Source organism: Mandrillus leucophaeus, unplaced genomic scaffold, assembly GCF_000951045.1.
Source record: "Mandrillus leucophaeus isolate KB7577 unplaced genomic scaffold, Mleu.le_1.0 Scaffold261, whole genome shotgun sequence".
Taxonomy (NCBI): Eukaryota; Metazoa; Chordata; class Mammalia; order Primates; family Cercopithecidae; genus Mandrillus; species Mandrillus leucophaeus.
Genome location: NW_012102710.1, coordinates 177275 through 192604, shown reverse-complemented (window position 1 = coordinate 192604; position 15330 = coordinate 177275). Strand labels below are relative to the sequence as shown.

Here is a 15330-nt window from a genome sequence, read left to right as displayed (position 1 = left end):
AAGTGTTCCTATTTCTCCACATCCTCTCCAGCACCTGTTGTTTCCTGACTTTTTAATGATCGCCATTCTTACTGGTGTGAGATGGTATCTCATTGTGGTTTTTTATTTTCAAAATGTTCTGGAGTGTGCCTTCCAGTATTTGTTTTATTTATTTGTTTTTAAAATTTGTTGGGAGGGCTGTTTTAAGGACAGTTCATAGAAGTCATTTTAAGAAGTCATTTTAAACCGGAAGATGTCCATGAACCTCTTTCTTAGGAATGTTAAACAGTAATCCATCTGGCTCTTTAAAATGTGCAGTCAACTTTATGCATATATTTGAAAGGGGGAATTAAGAATGTTCACAGTCTCTGTGACTAGATAGATTAAATATGCTAGTGGAGACAATTTGCCCTCTTTGAAGAAATAGTGTGTTCTTCCTTTAAGAAATGCAGCCCAGGGATTATGTTACCTTGTTATCTGAGTTCTGCAGTGAGAGATAAGCAGCGTTCTGACAATCTTGGGTGGTGGTAAAAGCGGGGACCTACTGTTGAGTTATAGAAACACCCACGCTGAAGTTGCTTCCCCTGGCTGGCTCAGAGACAACAGTCCTCTTTGATTATTTGTAAAGAATCTCACAAAGTCCACTCGGCAAATGCAAACTCCCAAAATCCAGTTGCAGAGGTAAATGGAGTGAAGTGAAAATAGCCACAGATGTTTTCAGTTGTTCTCTTGCCTCGTGCAAAACTGCAGGTGAGTCATTAAGACAGGCTGAATTAGCTTCTATTACAAAGGGAAGGGAGGTTTCCAATTCAGCCAAATGGGATAATCCTTAGCTGTGCTAAGCAAGTTGAGTCACAGTAATGGAAAAAGCGATGGTGTCAGAGGCAGGTGTGAACCTCATTTGCACCACCAGGACTCTGGTTGCTCAGGAGATGTTTTGGGTCTCACGGTTTCTGATGCCTGATTATTCCTCATTTGCCGACTTGTTAGCCTATTCCACTCACCTGGGTCTTATTTAGAATACACGCTCAAAGCCATCATTGTAGCAGAGAAAGCACAGGCTACCCAGCCAGTCCCGTCTAGGTTCTGATGTCAGCTCTATTACTTATTGGGCATCTTCCTGAATGTCTCTTCACCTCAGTTTTCTTACCTGTCCTATGATTATATTAATGTCTCCATCAGGCGTGAGTGTGAGGATTAAAATCAATGTGTGCAAATTGCTTGGGATGCAAGAGCTGCTGCCTAACGAGCTGTTAGGACTATGCAAAACCTGTTTTGTTACATGGATGGGCAGGTTTGCCTGGGACAAAGGAGTTTCCAGGGACCTGAGACTTTGGTGCTAAAACTGGGAGTCACAGGAAAACCCGACGGTTAGTCACCTTATTCTAAGGAAACAACTATGATGAATCTCATAGGCCCCTGCTTTTGGAATCCTTGTGATTTAGTGTAGAGATTGCAAATGCAAGAAACTCCTGCTCACAAACTCTGCTGCTTTGCCATGGCAGGTGCTGCTAAGAGTTCACACCTTTCTTCCACCTGAGTGAGCTGCTACCTCAGAAGCTTTCCCAATGCAAGTTCCCGAGAGACTACTCACCATCTTAGATGGCGAGGAAAACAAAACTTGTTTGATCCTTTATAGGGCCTAGGTTTTCCCAAATTTCTTGTTCTGCAAAATGAAAGTTTTCATTTTTCAAGAAAACGAGCTCCTTGTGGAGGTTCCTTGAGTTCTCTGCTGAGATCTAAATTAATTCTACCCTTTAAAGGTTGATTCTTCTCAGGAATGGAGAACCAAGTCTTCTTACCCATAATCACCAGATTCTGTTTACCTTCTACTGAAGAGGTTGTGGTCATTATCTGGAAATATCTGAATTTTCTTGCCAGAAGTCTGGATGATGCGTTAAAACTTACTGAACAACCAGAATTAGCAAATAAAGTAGACATGATTTGGATAGTTGGTGGCAGTTCTGTTTATAAGGAAGCCATGAATCACCCAGGCCATCTTAAACTATTTGTGACAAGGATCATGAAAGACTTTGAAAGTGACACCTTTCTTCCAGAAATTGATTTGGAGAAATACAAACTTCTACCAGAGTACCCAGGTGTTCTCTCTGATGTCCAAGAGGAGAAAGGCATTAAGTACAAATATGAAGTATATGAGAAGAATGATTAATGTGAAGGTGTTTTCTGGTTTAAGTTGTTCCCCCTCCCTCTAAAAAAAAGTATGTATTTTTACATTAGGAAAAAAGTATTTCGTTGACTTTAGATATATAGATAATTATTTCTAAGCCACTTGTTTTTATTCCCCACTAGTCTTGACTCTATCAGATACCATTTATGAAACATTCTTGCTATAAATAAGTGCTTCTCCAAGACCCTGACTGAGTCCCCAGCACCTGCTATAGTGAGCTGCCTTTCCACACCCATCACATGTGACACTCTTGCCAGTTCTTGACATTGTGACACTGCACTCCAGCATGGGTGACATCTGTGGGGCTTTTGATGTTGCTTCACCAATTTCCTTAATATATAGTTGGTTTTTGTTTGTTTGTTTGTTTTTCCCTGATATGGAGTCTCACTCTATCGCCCAGGCTGGAGTGCAGTGGCGTGATCTGGGCTCACTGCAACCTTTGCCTCCCGGGTTCAAGCAATTCTTCTACCTCAGCCTCCCGAGTAGCTGGGACTATAGGCATGCGACACCACACCTGGCTAATTTTTGTGCTTTTAGTAAAGATGGGGTTTCACCATATTGGCCAGGCTGGTCTCGAACTCCTGACCTCATGATCTGGCTGTCTTGGCCTCCCAAAGTGCTGGAATTACAGGCATGAGCCACTGTACCCAGCCAATGTGTAGCTTTAATAACCTTTCAATGTCTTTCAGCTTAGTGACTTCAAGCTGAGAAACATCTTTATATAAACACCAACAGTGCAAATGCATTAGGTTTTGTTTAACACCCAAACTTCTCAATACTCCCAATGATCAGAGACACCATCGTAACTCTTCTGATGAATAAAAGGAGGTGGCCAGAGAGGAACTTTATGGAAACAACTAGACACCCAGATATGTGTATGTGTATCAATGTGTTACCATCCACCCTCTCTCTTAGTAAGTCTTCCCTGACAATACACAATCACAGCATTTGCTTTTTCCCCTGAAATCTCCTGAGGCTTAACAGAGAAAACACAGATTTTGGAGTCCTGCACTGATTCAAACTTGACCTTGCTATTTTCTGTCTGTGCCACCTTGGCAAATTATTTGCCCTCTCTGAGTTTCATATACAAAACACTTGCATCCCCAGGTTGCAGTGAAGGATAAATTAAATGCAAAGCACTACATGGTAAGTGCACAATACATTTGAGCTCCATGCCTCTAAACTCCTAGAGCTTTTATCCTCTGTGCTTTGTTGACACGTTGAGTTTGTTCAGCCTTATGTACGTGGTTAGCATTTTATGCACTGTCCCTTATCCCAAGTCAGTTGAGAGCACCTTGAAGGTGGAGACCAGGTACGGAATCTCTACTAATGCTTCACATGGTGTAAGGCATATATCAAATACCCAATAAATGAAGTTTGATTTAACAAACTCTTATGAACTTTCAACAAGCCTATTAATGATAAAGAAATTCTAACAGGATGTAAAAAAGGGAACGAACCAGTCATAAATAAGTGGGCTAATACATTACAGGATCTTCCATTAGTGGACTATTATATAGAAACTAAGATTATGTTTTTAAAGAATACTTAATGAGGTAGCTTGTGATTTTTTTTTTAATGAAAGGGGTAGAATTTGTAATCGTCTACTCTGAATATGATCGATGTTGTGATGTATGTGAGACAAGAAGAGAAGACATGCAGGATATGTATAAAAATATTAGTATTGATCACATTAGAGCAGTGAGATTACTTTCTTATTGTTCCTCTTTGTTCAAATGATGTACAATGAGCATGTATTACTGTACAATCAGGGGAAAAAGCCTAGCATTTTTTTCTTGTGGAGGATGGAGGGGATATTCCATTATGAAATGAATTTCCTAAGGATACTGCAAATCCTGCGTTAGGGAAATTGATCTTGATAGCCTTGCTCTCACAGCACCCCGTCCCACATAGCACCAATGTGAGTTGTGTTATCCTATTGCATTAAATGTTCACCTCAAGGTTAAAGAGAAATAGAGAAAGAAAGGATTTCCTGCAGGACTGGGCCACTTATTTATAAGTCCCTTGTCAGATGCCCTTGAGATTTCAAGGTCCTAAAAAGGGGCCTCCCTGCTTGTGCCATTACCAGGTAAGCAGAGAGTCTTGACCTCTTGTGTACTCTTTGACAATCCCTCAAAATACATAGTGAATGGCAGCAAGGTGGATGTCAGGACCCCTCTCCCAGGCCAGAGGATGCTGACCTGCAGACTGTGTACCTGACAAGACAGCAAGTCTAATAAAGTGGCTCAGAGTCAAGATGGCATGTTGTCATTTGTGAGTTCTCCAACTTTGAGAAAACTGTTTAATTGTTCTGTCTTATTTGCAAAATGGGGGATAACAACTTCACCTCACTGTTAAAGGCGGAATGTTTATGGCCTCCCCAAATTCATATGGTAAAATCCTGATCCCCCAAGTGATGATATTAAAAAGTGGGGTCTGACTAGGTCATGAGGGTGGAGCCCTTGTGGGATTACTACCCTTATAAAAGGGACCCCTGCTGCTCTCTCCTTTTGACCGTGTGAAGATACACTGAGAAGTTGACAGTTTGCATGGAAAAGACCCTCACCAGAACACGACTATATTGGTACCCTGATCTCAGACCTCAACCTCCAGAACTGTGAGAATAGATTTATGTTGTTTATAAGCCATCCAGTCTATGGTGCTTTGTTGTAGTAACCCAAACTGACCAAGATACCCACCAGGACGTTGCAGATTGTGTGGTCATGCTTGTCAAGCTCCTAACTTAACCCATGGAGGATAACCATTACTGTGACTCCTATTAGACCAGCATGGTTTCATGAAAGGAGCACAGGCTTTGACCTTGAGGGCCCATGTTCAAAGCTCACTTCACCACTTAGCTGTGTGACAAAGGGTGTCACTTAACCTGCCTAAGCATCAGTCTTCATATCTGCAAATGGGGCTTCTGATACCTACTTCCAAATGTGGCTCTATAAGGAGTAATGACCATGTATAGAGTGAATGCAGTAGCCAACAGCAGTCAGGCAGGTAGCAAGAGTGAGTGAAACAGGCTGAATGTTACCAGCTGGAGAGAAGACAAGCAGGGCAACTGTGATTCAACACCAGGCAACTGTTACCATCCAGCAATTCAGAAGTGTGAGGCTCTTGTGTGATCTGATTTTTTAAGAAAAATAAGATACTTCAATTTTTATAGGAAATTCATCAGTTTTCAAGTGCTGGCAAATAATAAGAAACTTTTGAGTTAATGATGAAATGAGTTAACACTTTGGGAAGTGTTGAGAAGGCATGATTGGTTTTCAACTGTGAAAAGACATGCAATTTGTGTGGGGCTGGGAGGGGCAGAGTGATATGTTTTGGCTGTGAGTCCCCACTCAAATCTCATCTCGAATTGTAGCTCCCGTAATTCCCACGTGTTGATGGCAGGACCTGGTGGGAAGTGATTGGATTATGGCAGTGGCTTCCTCCATGCTGTTCTTGTGATAGTGAGTGAGCTCTCACAAGATATGATGGTTTTATAAGGAGCTCTTCCCCCTTTGCTCACTCACTCACTCTTGTCTGCCACCATATAAGACATGCCTTTGTTTCTCTCTCACCTTCCGCCATGATTGTAAATTTCCTGAGACCTCCACAGCCATGAGGAACTGTGAATCAATTAGACCTATGTCCTTCATAAATTCCCCAGTCTCAAGTATGTCTTTGTAGCAGTCTGAGAATGGACTAATACAATGGTAAAAAGTGGTTTCATGATTTCTTGCTTGAGATTTTTTCATTAATTCTATTCCACCGGCATGTATGATAGAGATTAGATATTAAGAATACAGATTACAATGATTAAACCTCTCAGAGTCAAAGAAGTCTAATGGGACAGTGAGGGGTATTTGACAACAACAGAAATTTGAAAGGAAATGCTGGAATGAAGCAAGAATCAGGTGTTTTTGGAACCCAGAGGGGGCAATCAAGCCTAACCAGAGGTGGGAAAAATGTCTCAGAGGACATGAGAATCAAGCAGAGTTTTTAAAGATGAGTAGCTTTGGTTACATAAGAAGGTGGAGAATGGCATTCTAAGAGGATAAATATTTAAATGCACATGAGGCATAAACATTTGGTGTATTCAGAAAATAGGAATCTAGGGTAGAGAGTTAATCAGGTCTAAGTGGGAAAGGAGTAAAAATAAAACTGTAAGTTAAGCTGAGGCCAGGTTGTAAATTGCCTTGGCTGTTGTAGATGGTTTTTTCCCAAAAGTGATGGCTATCAGTTTCTTCCTTCCTGGTATGCACATGCCATTTACCCATCACAAATGTAGTCTGTCCATCAGTGCCTTGAATCTGGGCTGACTTGTGGCTGCTTTGGTGGATAGCATGCAGAAGAGGTGCTTTAGTGCCAGTTCTAGGTGCTGGCAATTTCTTTTCCCTATGTTTTGGGATGCTGTCTCTTGCAACACCCCTTCTTAGAACTCAAACATTATACTATGATAACCTTATAGAGAGGCTATCAAAATGCACTTCAACAGTCAACAGCACTGGTTAAGCTCCTACCCAATAGCTAGCATAGTGAGGGCATCATCTACAATGTCCAGCCTAGTCAAGGCTCTGATGACCTCTCCCCCAGCTGGCATCTGACACTGTAAGGTGTAAATCACCTGGCAAAGAGCAGTGAACTCTCAGAAGGGTAACTGATAATAATCAAGTGTTCTCTTGAGTTAGTAAGTTTTGGATTGTTATACTATGCAACAACAAATAACTGGAATAGGTGTTAGATAAATTGTTCTATGCATCATCTGTAATGATTGTGCAACAGTTTGAATGTGTCCCCCAAATTTCATGTATTGAAAACTGAACTCCCAAGTTTATGTGTTGATGGTATCTTGAGGTGGGGACATTGGGAGGTAATTAGTGTTAAATAAGGTCATCAGGGTGGAGTCCCTATGTTGAAACTGGTGGCTTTATAAGAAGAGAAAAAGTGATCTGAGCTGGCAAGCTTTTGCCCTCTTGCCATGTGATGCCCTCCACCATGTCACAATGCAGCAAGAAGCCCCTCACCAAATGCTGGTACCATGCAATTGGACTTCCCAGCTTCCAGAACTGTTAGCTAAATAAACTTATTTTATTGACAAATAACTCATTCTGTGGTATTCTGATATAACAGAAAACGGACTAAGATTGTATATGTAAATGACTTTAATGAATTAATAAAAGAAAACCTAAAATGGTGAGGTGAGGGTGAGGGATGCACTGAAAGTTATCTTAAAAGCACACAAGTGGGAAAGCAATAAAGTATCTGTTTCCCTATGTTTTCATTAGTTCTGTTGCTATTACAGCACATATTTTCAAAAAAGTGAGAATATTCTAGGAAGGCAATGTAATATTCTAGGAAAAAAACAAAACCAAACCAGGCTTTGTAGTCAAGAAAGATCCAGATTAAAATCCCAACTGTGACATTCCTGATATAGGAGACCAGGGACAACTTACTTAATGGAGTAAGCAAATTTGTGCCTACATAGATGTCCTTTATGAAGCCAGAACACCCGTCCCAAGATACTGTCACTGTTGCATCTAGTTGGTTTCTTCTCTGTAGAATGCCCCTTGGTTAATGAAGCCATCTTGCTCTGAAGGTCACAAATCCCTCATACACCTGGGGATGGTTCCCAATCAATGAAGTGTTGATATTGATACAGGTGCGGAAAGGCTGGACTGTAGCACAAGCAGGGATAACTCTTCAGTGAGGTCTACAAAGCCCTCACCTTGTGGAGCAGGCCCAGGAAGCTGACTGTGGAGGCCCATAGCTTTCCTTAGTTCTTTCTCCGTCCCTATCCTGCTTCTCCCACTCTCATATATATATTTTTTCCTGTAGAGCATTCCCTTAATAAACCTCGTGTCCCTGAATCCCAGCTTTAGGCTCTGCTTCTAGAGATCTCAACCTAAGACGCTTAACCTTTCTTTAGCTTCCCCCTTTCAAATCCCCTTCCCAGAATTCACGGAGATGATAAATTGAAATTGCCTGGCACTTAATAAACACTCAATAAATAATACCAGATTTCCTCTCTCATCTTTATCATTAGCACAAAGTGAAAATTATGAATAATGTTCTTTAAACATAAAAGATACTCCAGTGAATTTTCCTTACTCTGTATAGAAAAATAGGCACGTGAGACATTGATTTTCAAAATGGTAATAATCATGCTTATGCTATGGAGTTATCACGAGGATTAATTGAAATAATGAGCCTTAAGTAGAGTTCTTTTGTGCAGAGCAAGCACTCAGTGACTGGAAGCTACTGCCTTTCTACTTGACTACAACCTCCAAGAACACCATTCAGTCTATCTTTTCATGTTGTATCCTTGGCTAGCACAGGGCTCAGCATAGAGAAGGCATTTCTGTGTTTGCTCAAGTAGCTGCAGTAAGCAAGGAAAGAAACAATGCTTTATAAAAGATGGCACAGGTTGTAGGACAGTTCTTCCGTGGCCTCAAACTGACCCAATTCTCTCCTTTTTCTTGCTCTTTGTTCTCAAGAATAACTGTAGCATGAGCTGGGAATGAAACATCCTGAGATAAGGGGTGACTGGGTGAAATAGCCTGAGCTCTGGTCCCAACCCATCCCCTCATAGAAACAGGATGCCCTTCAGTGCTTTAGTCCAGCGTGTCACATGACCTCAGGGTATAAAACCCAGGTCCGGCTGCTTTCCAGGGTCCCTCAGCTGTGGTGCAAATGGGGCCTTGCACCACAGCTGAGACTCCGTCTGCCCTGGGCAGCTTTTCTGAGCCTTGGGGACTATGTCCCATGGTTCCTAGGCTTCTGTTGTTTCTTGCTGCCTGTCTGTAAGTAATAAACCTACTCCGTGTAATTTGTTGCACATGAGTGTCTTCTGGCTCACTGGACTCAGACGAATTGGTAGCCAGCGCACAGTGAACTTACTTCACACAGGTTTTACGGTTCCACTTCATTTGGAGTCTGGACCATGAATCTAAGCTCAATACTTCTCATAATTGTGAGCAGATTGCTACACACGTACTCACACAAATAGCCAGATTCACTTGCTTTGGTCATTAACACAGTTTATTATTGGCACACTTATCAGTAAAGCATACATAAAATACAGCTGTTTTTAACACACGGAGCCACTGTGTCTTTACATGTGTGGGGGAACATATTAATATGCAAATGGAAAAATTAGTTCTCTTATAAAGTTTCACATAAATACACTGGAGTTGCCCAAAAACGAAAAGTCCCCATAAAAGAACCAGGTGAGAGCTTTACAAAATATCATACAAGAAATATACTATAAAAAGAAAGGATGGTCAACTCAGGTACAATTTAAAAACACACAAAAGTTTCAGGTTTATTAAACTTCCCACAAAACCAATGGATTACATGGCTTGAAAATATTTGGATCAACAGCAACTTTACAAATGCATAAATTCTTAAGGGTCCAATTGTCTTTCTTTACTTAAAAATCTGCCCTGGTGTCTTCGATGAAAAAAATGACATTTCTTGTTTCAGCACTTGGGCTAAATTGAGTCGACTCAAGACTTAAGAACCAATTGACATCAGCTCGACCATAAATTACCTTGCTGGGCCCTCTTAGCTGTTGCCCAATGAAAGAAAACATAAAGAAAAAAAAAATAAAGGTACGTTTAAATTACTTTCCAAAGCTGATTTTTTTGTCTTTTCTTTTTTTACTGAAACAAGAAACTCTCAGATGCAAGTCAAAAAGCAGAAAATATTTTACAATATTAAAAAGTCATCTGTAGTTAGGTTCGGCATATTAATGAGATCCTGAGCACTGAGCATTTATGGACAATATGGCCTTCGTTTGATGCATAAAAAGGAAATTCAACACAAACACGTTGTTAAAACCGTGCCAGAAGATGCGCTAGAGTTTTCTCTCGTTTTAATTACAATCAGTGCCAGTATCTGTATTACCTGTGAAGGCCTCCAAGGAAGGGTCATGGAAGCTTATTTGGAATAATCCTCTCAATTAGAAAAAAAGAAAGAAGAAAGAAAATCAGATCATTGTGGTTTAGAAATAGATATTTGCATGGAAAAGTTTTTATCTCTTCTGTTTCCTCTCCTGTAAGTAAAGATCTGCAATCGTAATGATCACCCACGGGCCTATTGACAGTGGATTCTGGTGCGGATAATCTTATTGGGAAGCCTGGGGTGGGGGGTTTTCTGATTTGGTCTCTTGAGTGGCGGGAGGTTTACTGTTCCACGGGCTGTTGTTCCCCAGCGCGGGTGAATTGTTGAAGTCCTCCTCGTCGTCCATGCCGTTGGCCGCATCATATTGCGTGTTTTCTAATCTAGTGATTAGCCTTTCGTCCTCGTCCCCAAACTCACCTCCCATCAGAGTTGGCTCTCCTACCACCATCACATCCTGTGAACAGCAGCTGACATTATTACAGGGAAACCTTGGGAGAGAGAAGCTCAGCTTAAAATAACAGTGGGAGGAGTCGGGGAATCTAGGACAGACACACTCGTGTACTGTACAACGGGGTCAAGTCTCAATGTCGGGGGCCGAGACGCATATTTGATTTCTACAGGAAATAAACATCGCCTCCTGATGTGTAACAACCACGCGAGTTTATGTCCTTAGTGCGCAGCCTGACACTGGAGAACGAGCAATGCTAGCAATCTGCAGAAATAAAAAAATGTATTTTTCAAAATTAAAAAAATCCATGCTTTCAACTTGCCGACATTGGGGACTTTTGAGAGGACTGTGGAACCTTCTGCTGGGTGCTTCTCAATACCTCAAAAAATCTTCCACTTTTATTTAGGGCCTGTGAGTGGCTTTGGAAACTAGCAGTGACCAGAGACACACATAAGGTGCAATTCTGCAATATTCACATAACTCATTCCAAACGGTATTTTCTCTGTCCCAGGGATGATATACATTTTAATTGAAGACAGAATCTCTCTTTTCTCTACTCAGCCAGGCCCTTTTATGCAGCCAATATCCTTGACATTCTGCTACTTAATTATGGTAATTAATTTAGGTAAAGTTTTCGATAAAAACAATGTTCACACTGATTTGACAATTTGCATAGCTAATTAAGTCATTAGCAAAAACCTGCTGATTGCCAACAAGCCCTGAATTTACCATCTGTTATTTCATGGTGCCTGTCACCTATCACCACACAGGCAACCCTGCCACCCATCTGGGCAGTAAAGAGAACCAGTCTGTCCAGCTGGTGCCATAAAAGGAAGATGAAGAACGCTAATTATAATTACATTGATGAAGCTGGTAGTCATCAGAGATGGAAGCGTGTAAGAAGAATCCATCTAATCACTCTTTTAAGTACAAATTGTCCTTCCATGCAAATAAGTAAGCCACCTACTGTAGCTGGGAGCATGGGGAGGCCACAGCTGGAGAGGCCCAGGGATGGGGAAGAAGAATGCACACATGGGGCAGAGCTCCAGCTTCTTTGCTCAAAGGGGACCATATGGGGTTGATGAATGACCTTGGTATGGGACAGGACATCTGTCAGGTGGATTCTTCTGGGCAGGCTCTGAGCAATACTCCACTTAAAAGTGCAGTAACTTCAGGAAAGTGACCAACTGTGATCAGCCTCCACTGAGGCCAGAGAAAGTAGGGCTAGCCAGATGCTTTCGGAGATGAGAGGGTGGGGTTTCCAGTAGAAAGGCTAATTCAATAAAATGTTTCGACAACTGTGCAAAAATTCTTTTTACTAGAGCTTTGCCCAGAGAAGGTTTTCCTGGGGCAGTAGAATGGAACACTGCCTACCGTCGGGAGAAGGGCCAGTGGGATCTCTAAATCCCTTCTAGAATTTTCAAAGTGCCCATTGAACAAATCCCTTACTTATCCCCTAGTCTTTTACAATGGAAAACCTTGTTTTATCTATTTCTGCTCCCCACCATTCTTGAGTTAGAGGAGATAATTAATAGGTTTCCAAACTATGTTTTCTGACTAATCATTCTTGTGAATAGATAAAAATGATTTTAAAAAGAAATGTCCCAAATAGAGTAAGTGACTAAAATGTGAGCTTGGTAAACCCAGCAATAAAAATGCCAGGGGATATTCAGCTCTGTGCTTCCAAGATTTATTTATTTATTACGCAATGAAGAACCAGAAATGACAGTGACATGGAAGGAGACTCATGAAGACTGTTAAGGTGAGATACAAAGTAGATACTGTCCTGACTGGCAGAAAGGATGACAGGATTTTAGATGGAATATGGCCACCGCAGAGACGTGAATGGTATTTGGTTAGCTGGGCAGCTGCAATGTTACCTGCTGGGGGGTGTTCAGGATAAAAGAGTGCCACTGAGTTATAGGCAATTAGGAGATGACACTTACGATCAAGAACAAAGGGAGATGGAAAAATAGGGCTAGGTTGTACAGAGCATGTGACATGAGGGTTAATCTCATTTCATGACTTGTGTCCAGCACACTTGAAGGGCTTGGAAAACACATGCATAAGGCATTGCAGGGCAGGAGAAGGATGTTAGAACCAACCACATGGGTCTGCATTAGTATTGTGACTCCAAAGTCATCGAGAGAGGATGGGAGAGTATGAGGAAGCATAATTTGAAAGAGGAGGAGGAAAATAAAAAGCAGCCAACTTAAGCATGATATTAAAAGAAAAGCTCCCAACACTCCAGATGCATTCATTGAATTAGAAAACAACAGTCATTCAAGGAAAGTACTATGAACATAATAGTTTGAATCATTTCCAATGGAGCCGACAGGCTTGTAATCTGTTTGTTGAATCTTTGTTCTAGGAGCAACTGGAAAAGACGTCTAGGCATAGGTGTTTTTAAATGTACTAAATTTCAAAGGGATGTCACACATGGTTTTCTAATTATATAAAAAATCCCTAGCTAGATATGTAGTTGTGTGTGTGTGTGTGTGTGTGAGAGAGCGTGTGTGTGTGTATGTGTGTGTATGTGTGTGTGTGTACATAATTGACAAATGGCAAGTTAAGGGCTTCATATGCACATAGACAGTTAAGGCCACTTATAAATTTATGTGCACATTTTTTCTATTGGTTCTTCTAAGCCTCTAGACTAGGATAGTGATTATCTGCTCTGGTAGTCTGGATTTGTCATTCTCACACAAAATAAATAAAGCATGATGTACATTCTAGGCTGCCTCTACTTAGGGGTTGTTAGCAACATTTCCCCCCATTTTGTTAAAAATCCCCCCAACATTGGCAGTGAGAGTACATTTCCTTCCCATCTCTATCCTGTGTGTCCACGAGAGGCAACAGCAAGCCATCTGAGAGAGGTCCATATGCCCTCAGCTCCCCACAAGGCCAACTTCTGCTCCTCGCTGGAAGCCCAGAGGCGCCACCAGCTCTCACCCACTTCACATCTTCTCACTAATCCCCCGTGCAAAGACCACCAACCTCTGAGGAGGACTGGAAGTGACTCCTTTCAGGGCCCCTCAATGCTTCTCCTTAAATTGGCCAGAAGGGGTCACTGCTGTTGAATGACACAGGTCTCCATCCCTCCCAGGGTTGAGGCTGCAGTTCGGGATCGCTCCTAGCCCCTGCTCATGGAGTGAGAAGCAGAATCCAAGGATTAAACCCTAGCCCTCGCCAGACACACACATCGCTGCCGCAGCAGCTACACAGACCACAGCTGTGGTCATAGTGGCACATGCCTTTGGACCAGACAGTGGATGCCTGCAGGTAGCATCTCTAGTTAACCAGTAGAATAGTGTTGATAACTCAGTAGACAGGGTTAAAAGATGTGGTCACCACAAGTCATCCAACGCTTATCATTTAATGTCTATTCAACTCCAGGACACATATGAATTTGTACATTTTCCTAATCTGGTTGTCCTTTCTGTCTCTCTGTGACATCTGACAATTTTACTTTATTAAAACATCTTTAACTGCATGGTGTGGAGATAGTGTTGAAATTCAACTCTCACTTCCTAACGGTGCCTTGCTTTTAATCACACAAAATCCAAAGGGTCTCAACATATTAAAAACCCTCTGGATACAGGCAACCTCCAGTAAAATACAGTTGTTGATTTGGAAGACAGGAGCATAACAGAGTACAGAAGCTATATCCTTTTTCAAATGAAATTGAAATGATTCTGACTAGTCCATATGTGTCAAAATATATGACACGTAAGCTGCTACTCTCAACTTCTACAACCATGTCAGATATCACTAATGGATGGCCCACCAAACCCAGACTAGACCTTAGAATCCTCCTCAATACCATACTCTGAGGGCTGGCAGGAGAGAGAAAATGTCCTTGCCATCCCTAGATGAGACGGTGAGCTCTTCATGACAGGGCTTTGTTGTTGTTGTTTTTCACCTTGGTATTGCTGCTACCTGGCACAGTGTGGGCACATAGTAGGAGCTCAGAAAACATCTGTTAAACTGATTGGGATTCTTGCAGCTACAGTGCCTTTAAGTAGCTATGTCACCATTCCAGAATCCTCTGAGATGCACTTTTTTCCTATTTGCTAGAGGAAACTAACGAATGTTACTGCCTTTAACTCCAGGATTGGATAAATAAATGGGCTCCTGTGTACACTTTTTCAGCTGATTTATCTAAATCAGGCCATTTTCTCTATTCAAAATTTCACCAGGAGTGGGTATAACTTGATACTTTTTTAATAAAGAGACTCGGGTTTTCCTCTTTTAGCTTTTCCCCCTGAGCTTCAGCGGCAATAGGTGTAAAGCCTAGCTCACAAAGTGGAGGACCACCTGGAGACTGTTTTCATTATTTGAAGACTGCAATTTGTAACTTTGTAAAATGTAACATGGTACCTTCCATTTTAGGCTGGTCATTCTCCCCATGCCCCCTTCTTTCTAATGCAATGGGAATGAAAAGTATACCCCCTGTCTGTGGGAGACAGGAGAAGAGAAACAATGGCCCAAGGAATCCTCAGGGTACTGATGGGGTTCGTTTTGGCCAAAGAGAACTGACCAATGGAAAGTAGGTACAAGTGGGTGGGGGCAGATTTGAAATACACACTTGGAAGTCAGTGAGGAATCCCTGTGCAAAGGTCCACTCCCACATGGAAGCGATGGAACAGGATCAGAACCATAAGGGTAAGGATGAGAGCAAGAAGGGTGAGGGGGAAAAACGTGAGAAAGACAGAAAAGGTAAAATTGTACTAGTTGAGGGATGTAACAAGAAATAGGGCATCTTTGGAAAACAGAGTATCTAAAAGGTATCCACGAAGCACTGAAAAATCTCAGGATT

At 41.7% G+C, this 15330-nt stretch overlaps 1 protein-coding gene across 1 annotated transcript in view; it reads right to left on the bottom strand.

The window, feature by feature from the left end:
• Window positions 1-9181: 9181 nt before the first annotated feature.
• The window catches only part of LDB2 (LIM domain binding 2), a 164971-nt gene continuing 158822 nt past the window's right edge, over window positions 9182-15330 (bottom strand). The window contains exon 7 of the mRNA XM_011984101.1: window positions 9182-10775. Coding sequence (XP_011839491.1) covers window positions 10725-10775 — 51 coding nt within the window. The 3' untranslated portion in view covers window positions 9182-10724. The remainder of the gene's footprint in view (window positions 10776-15330) is intronic.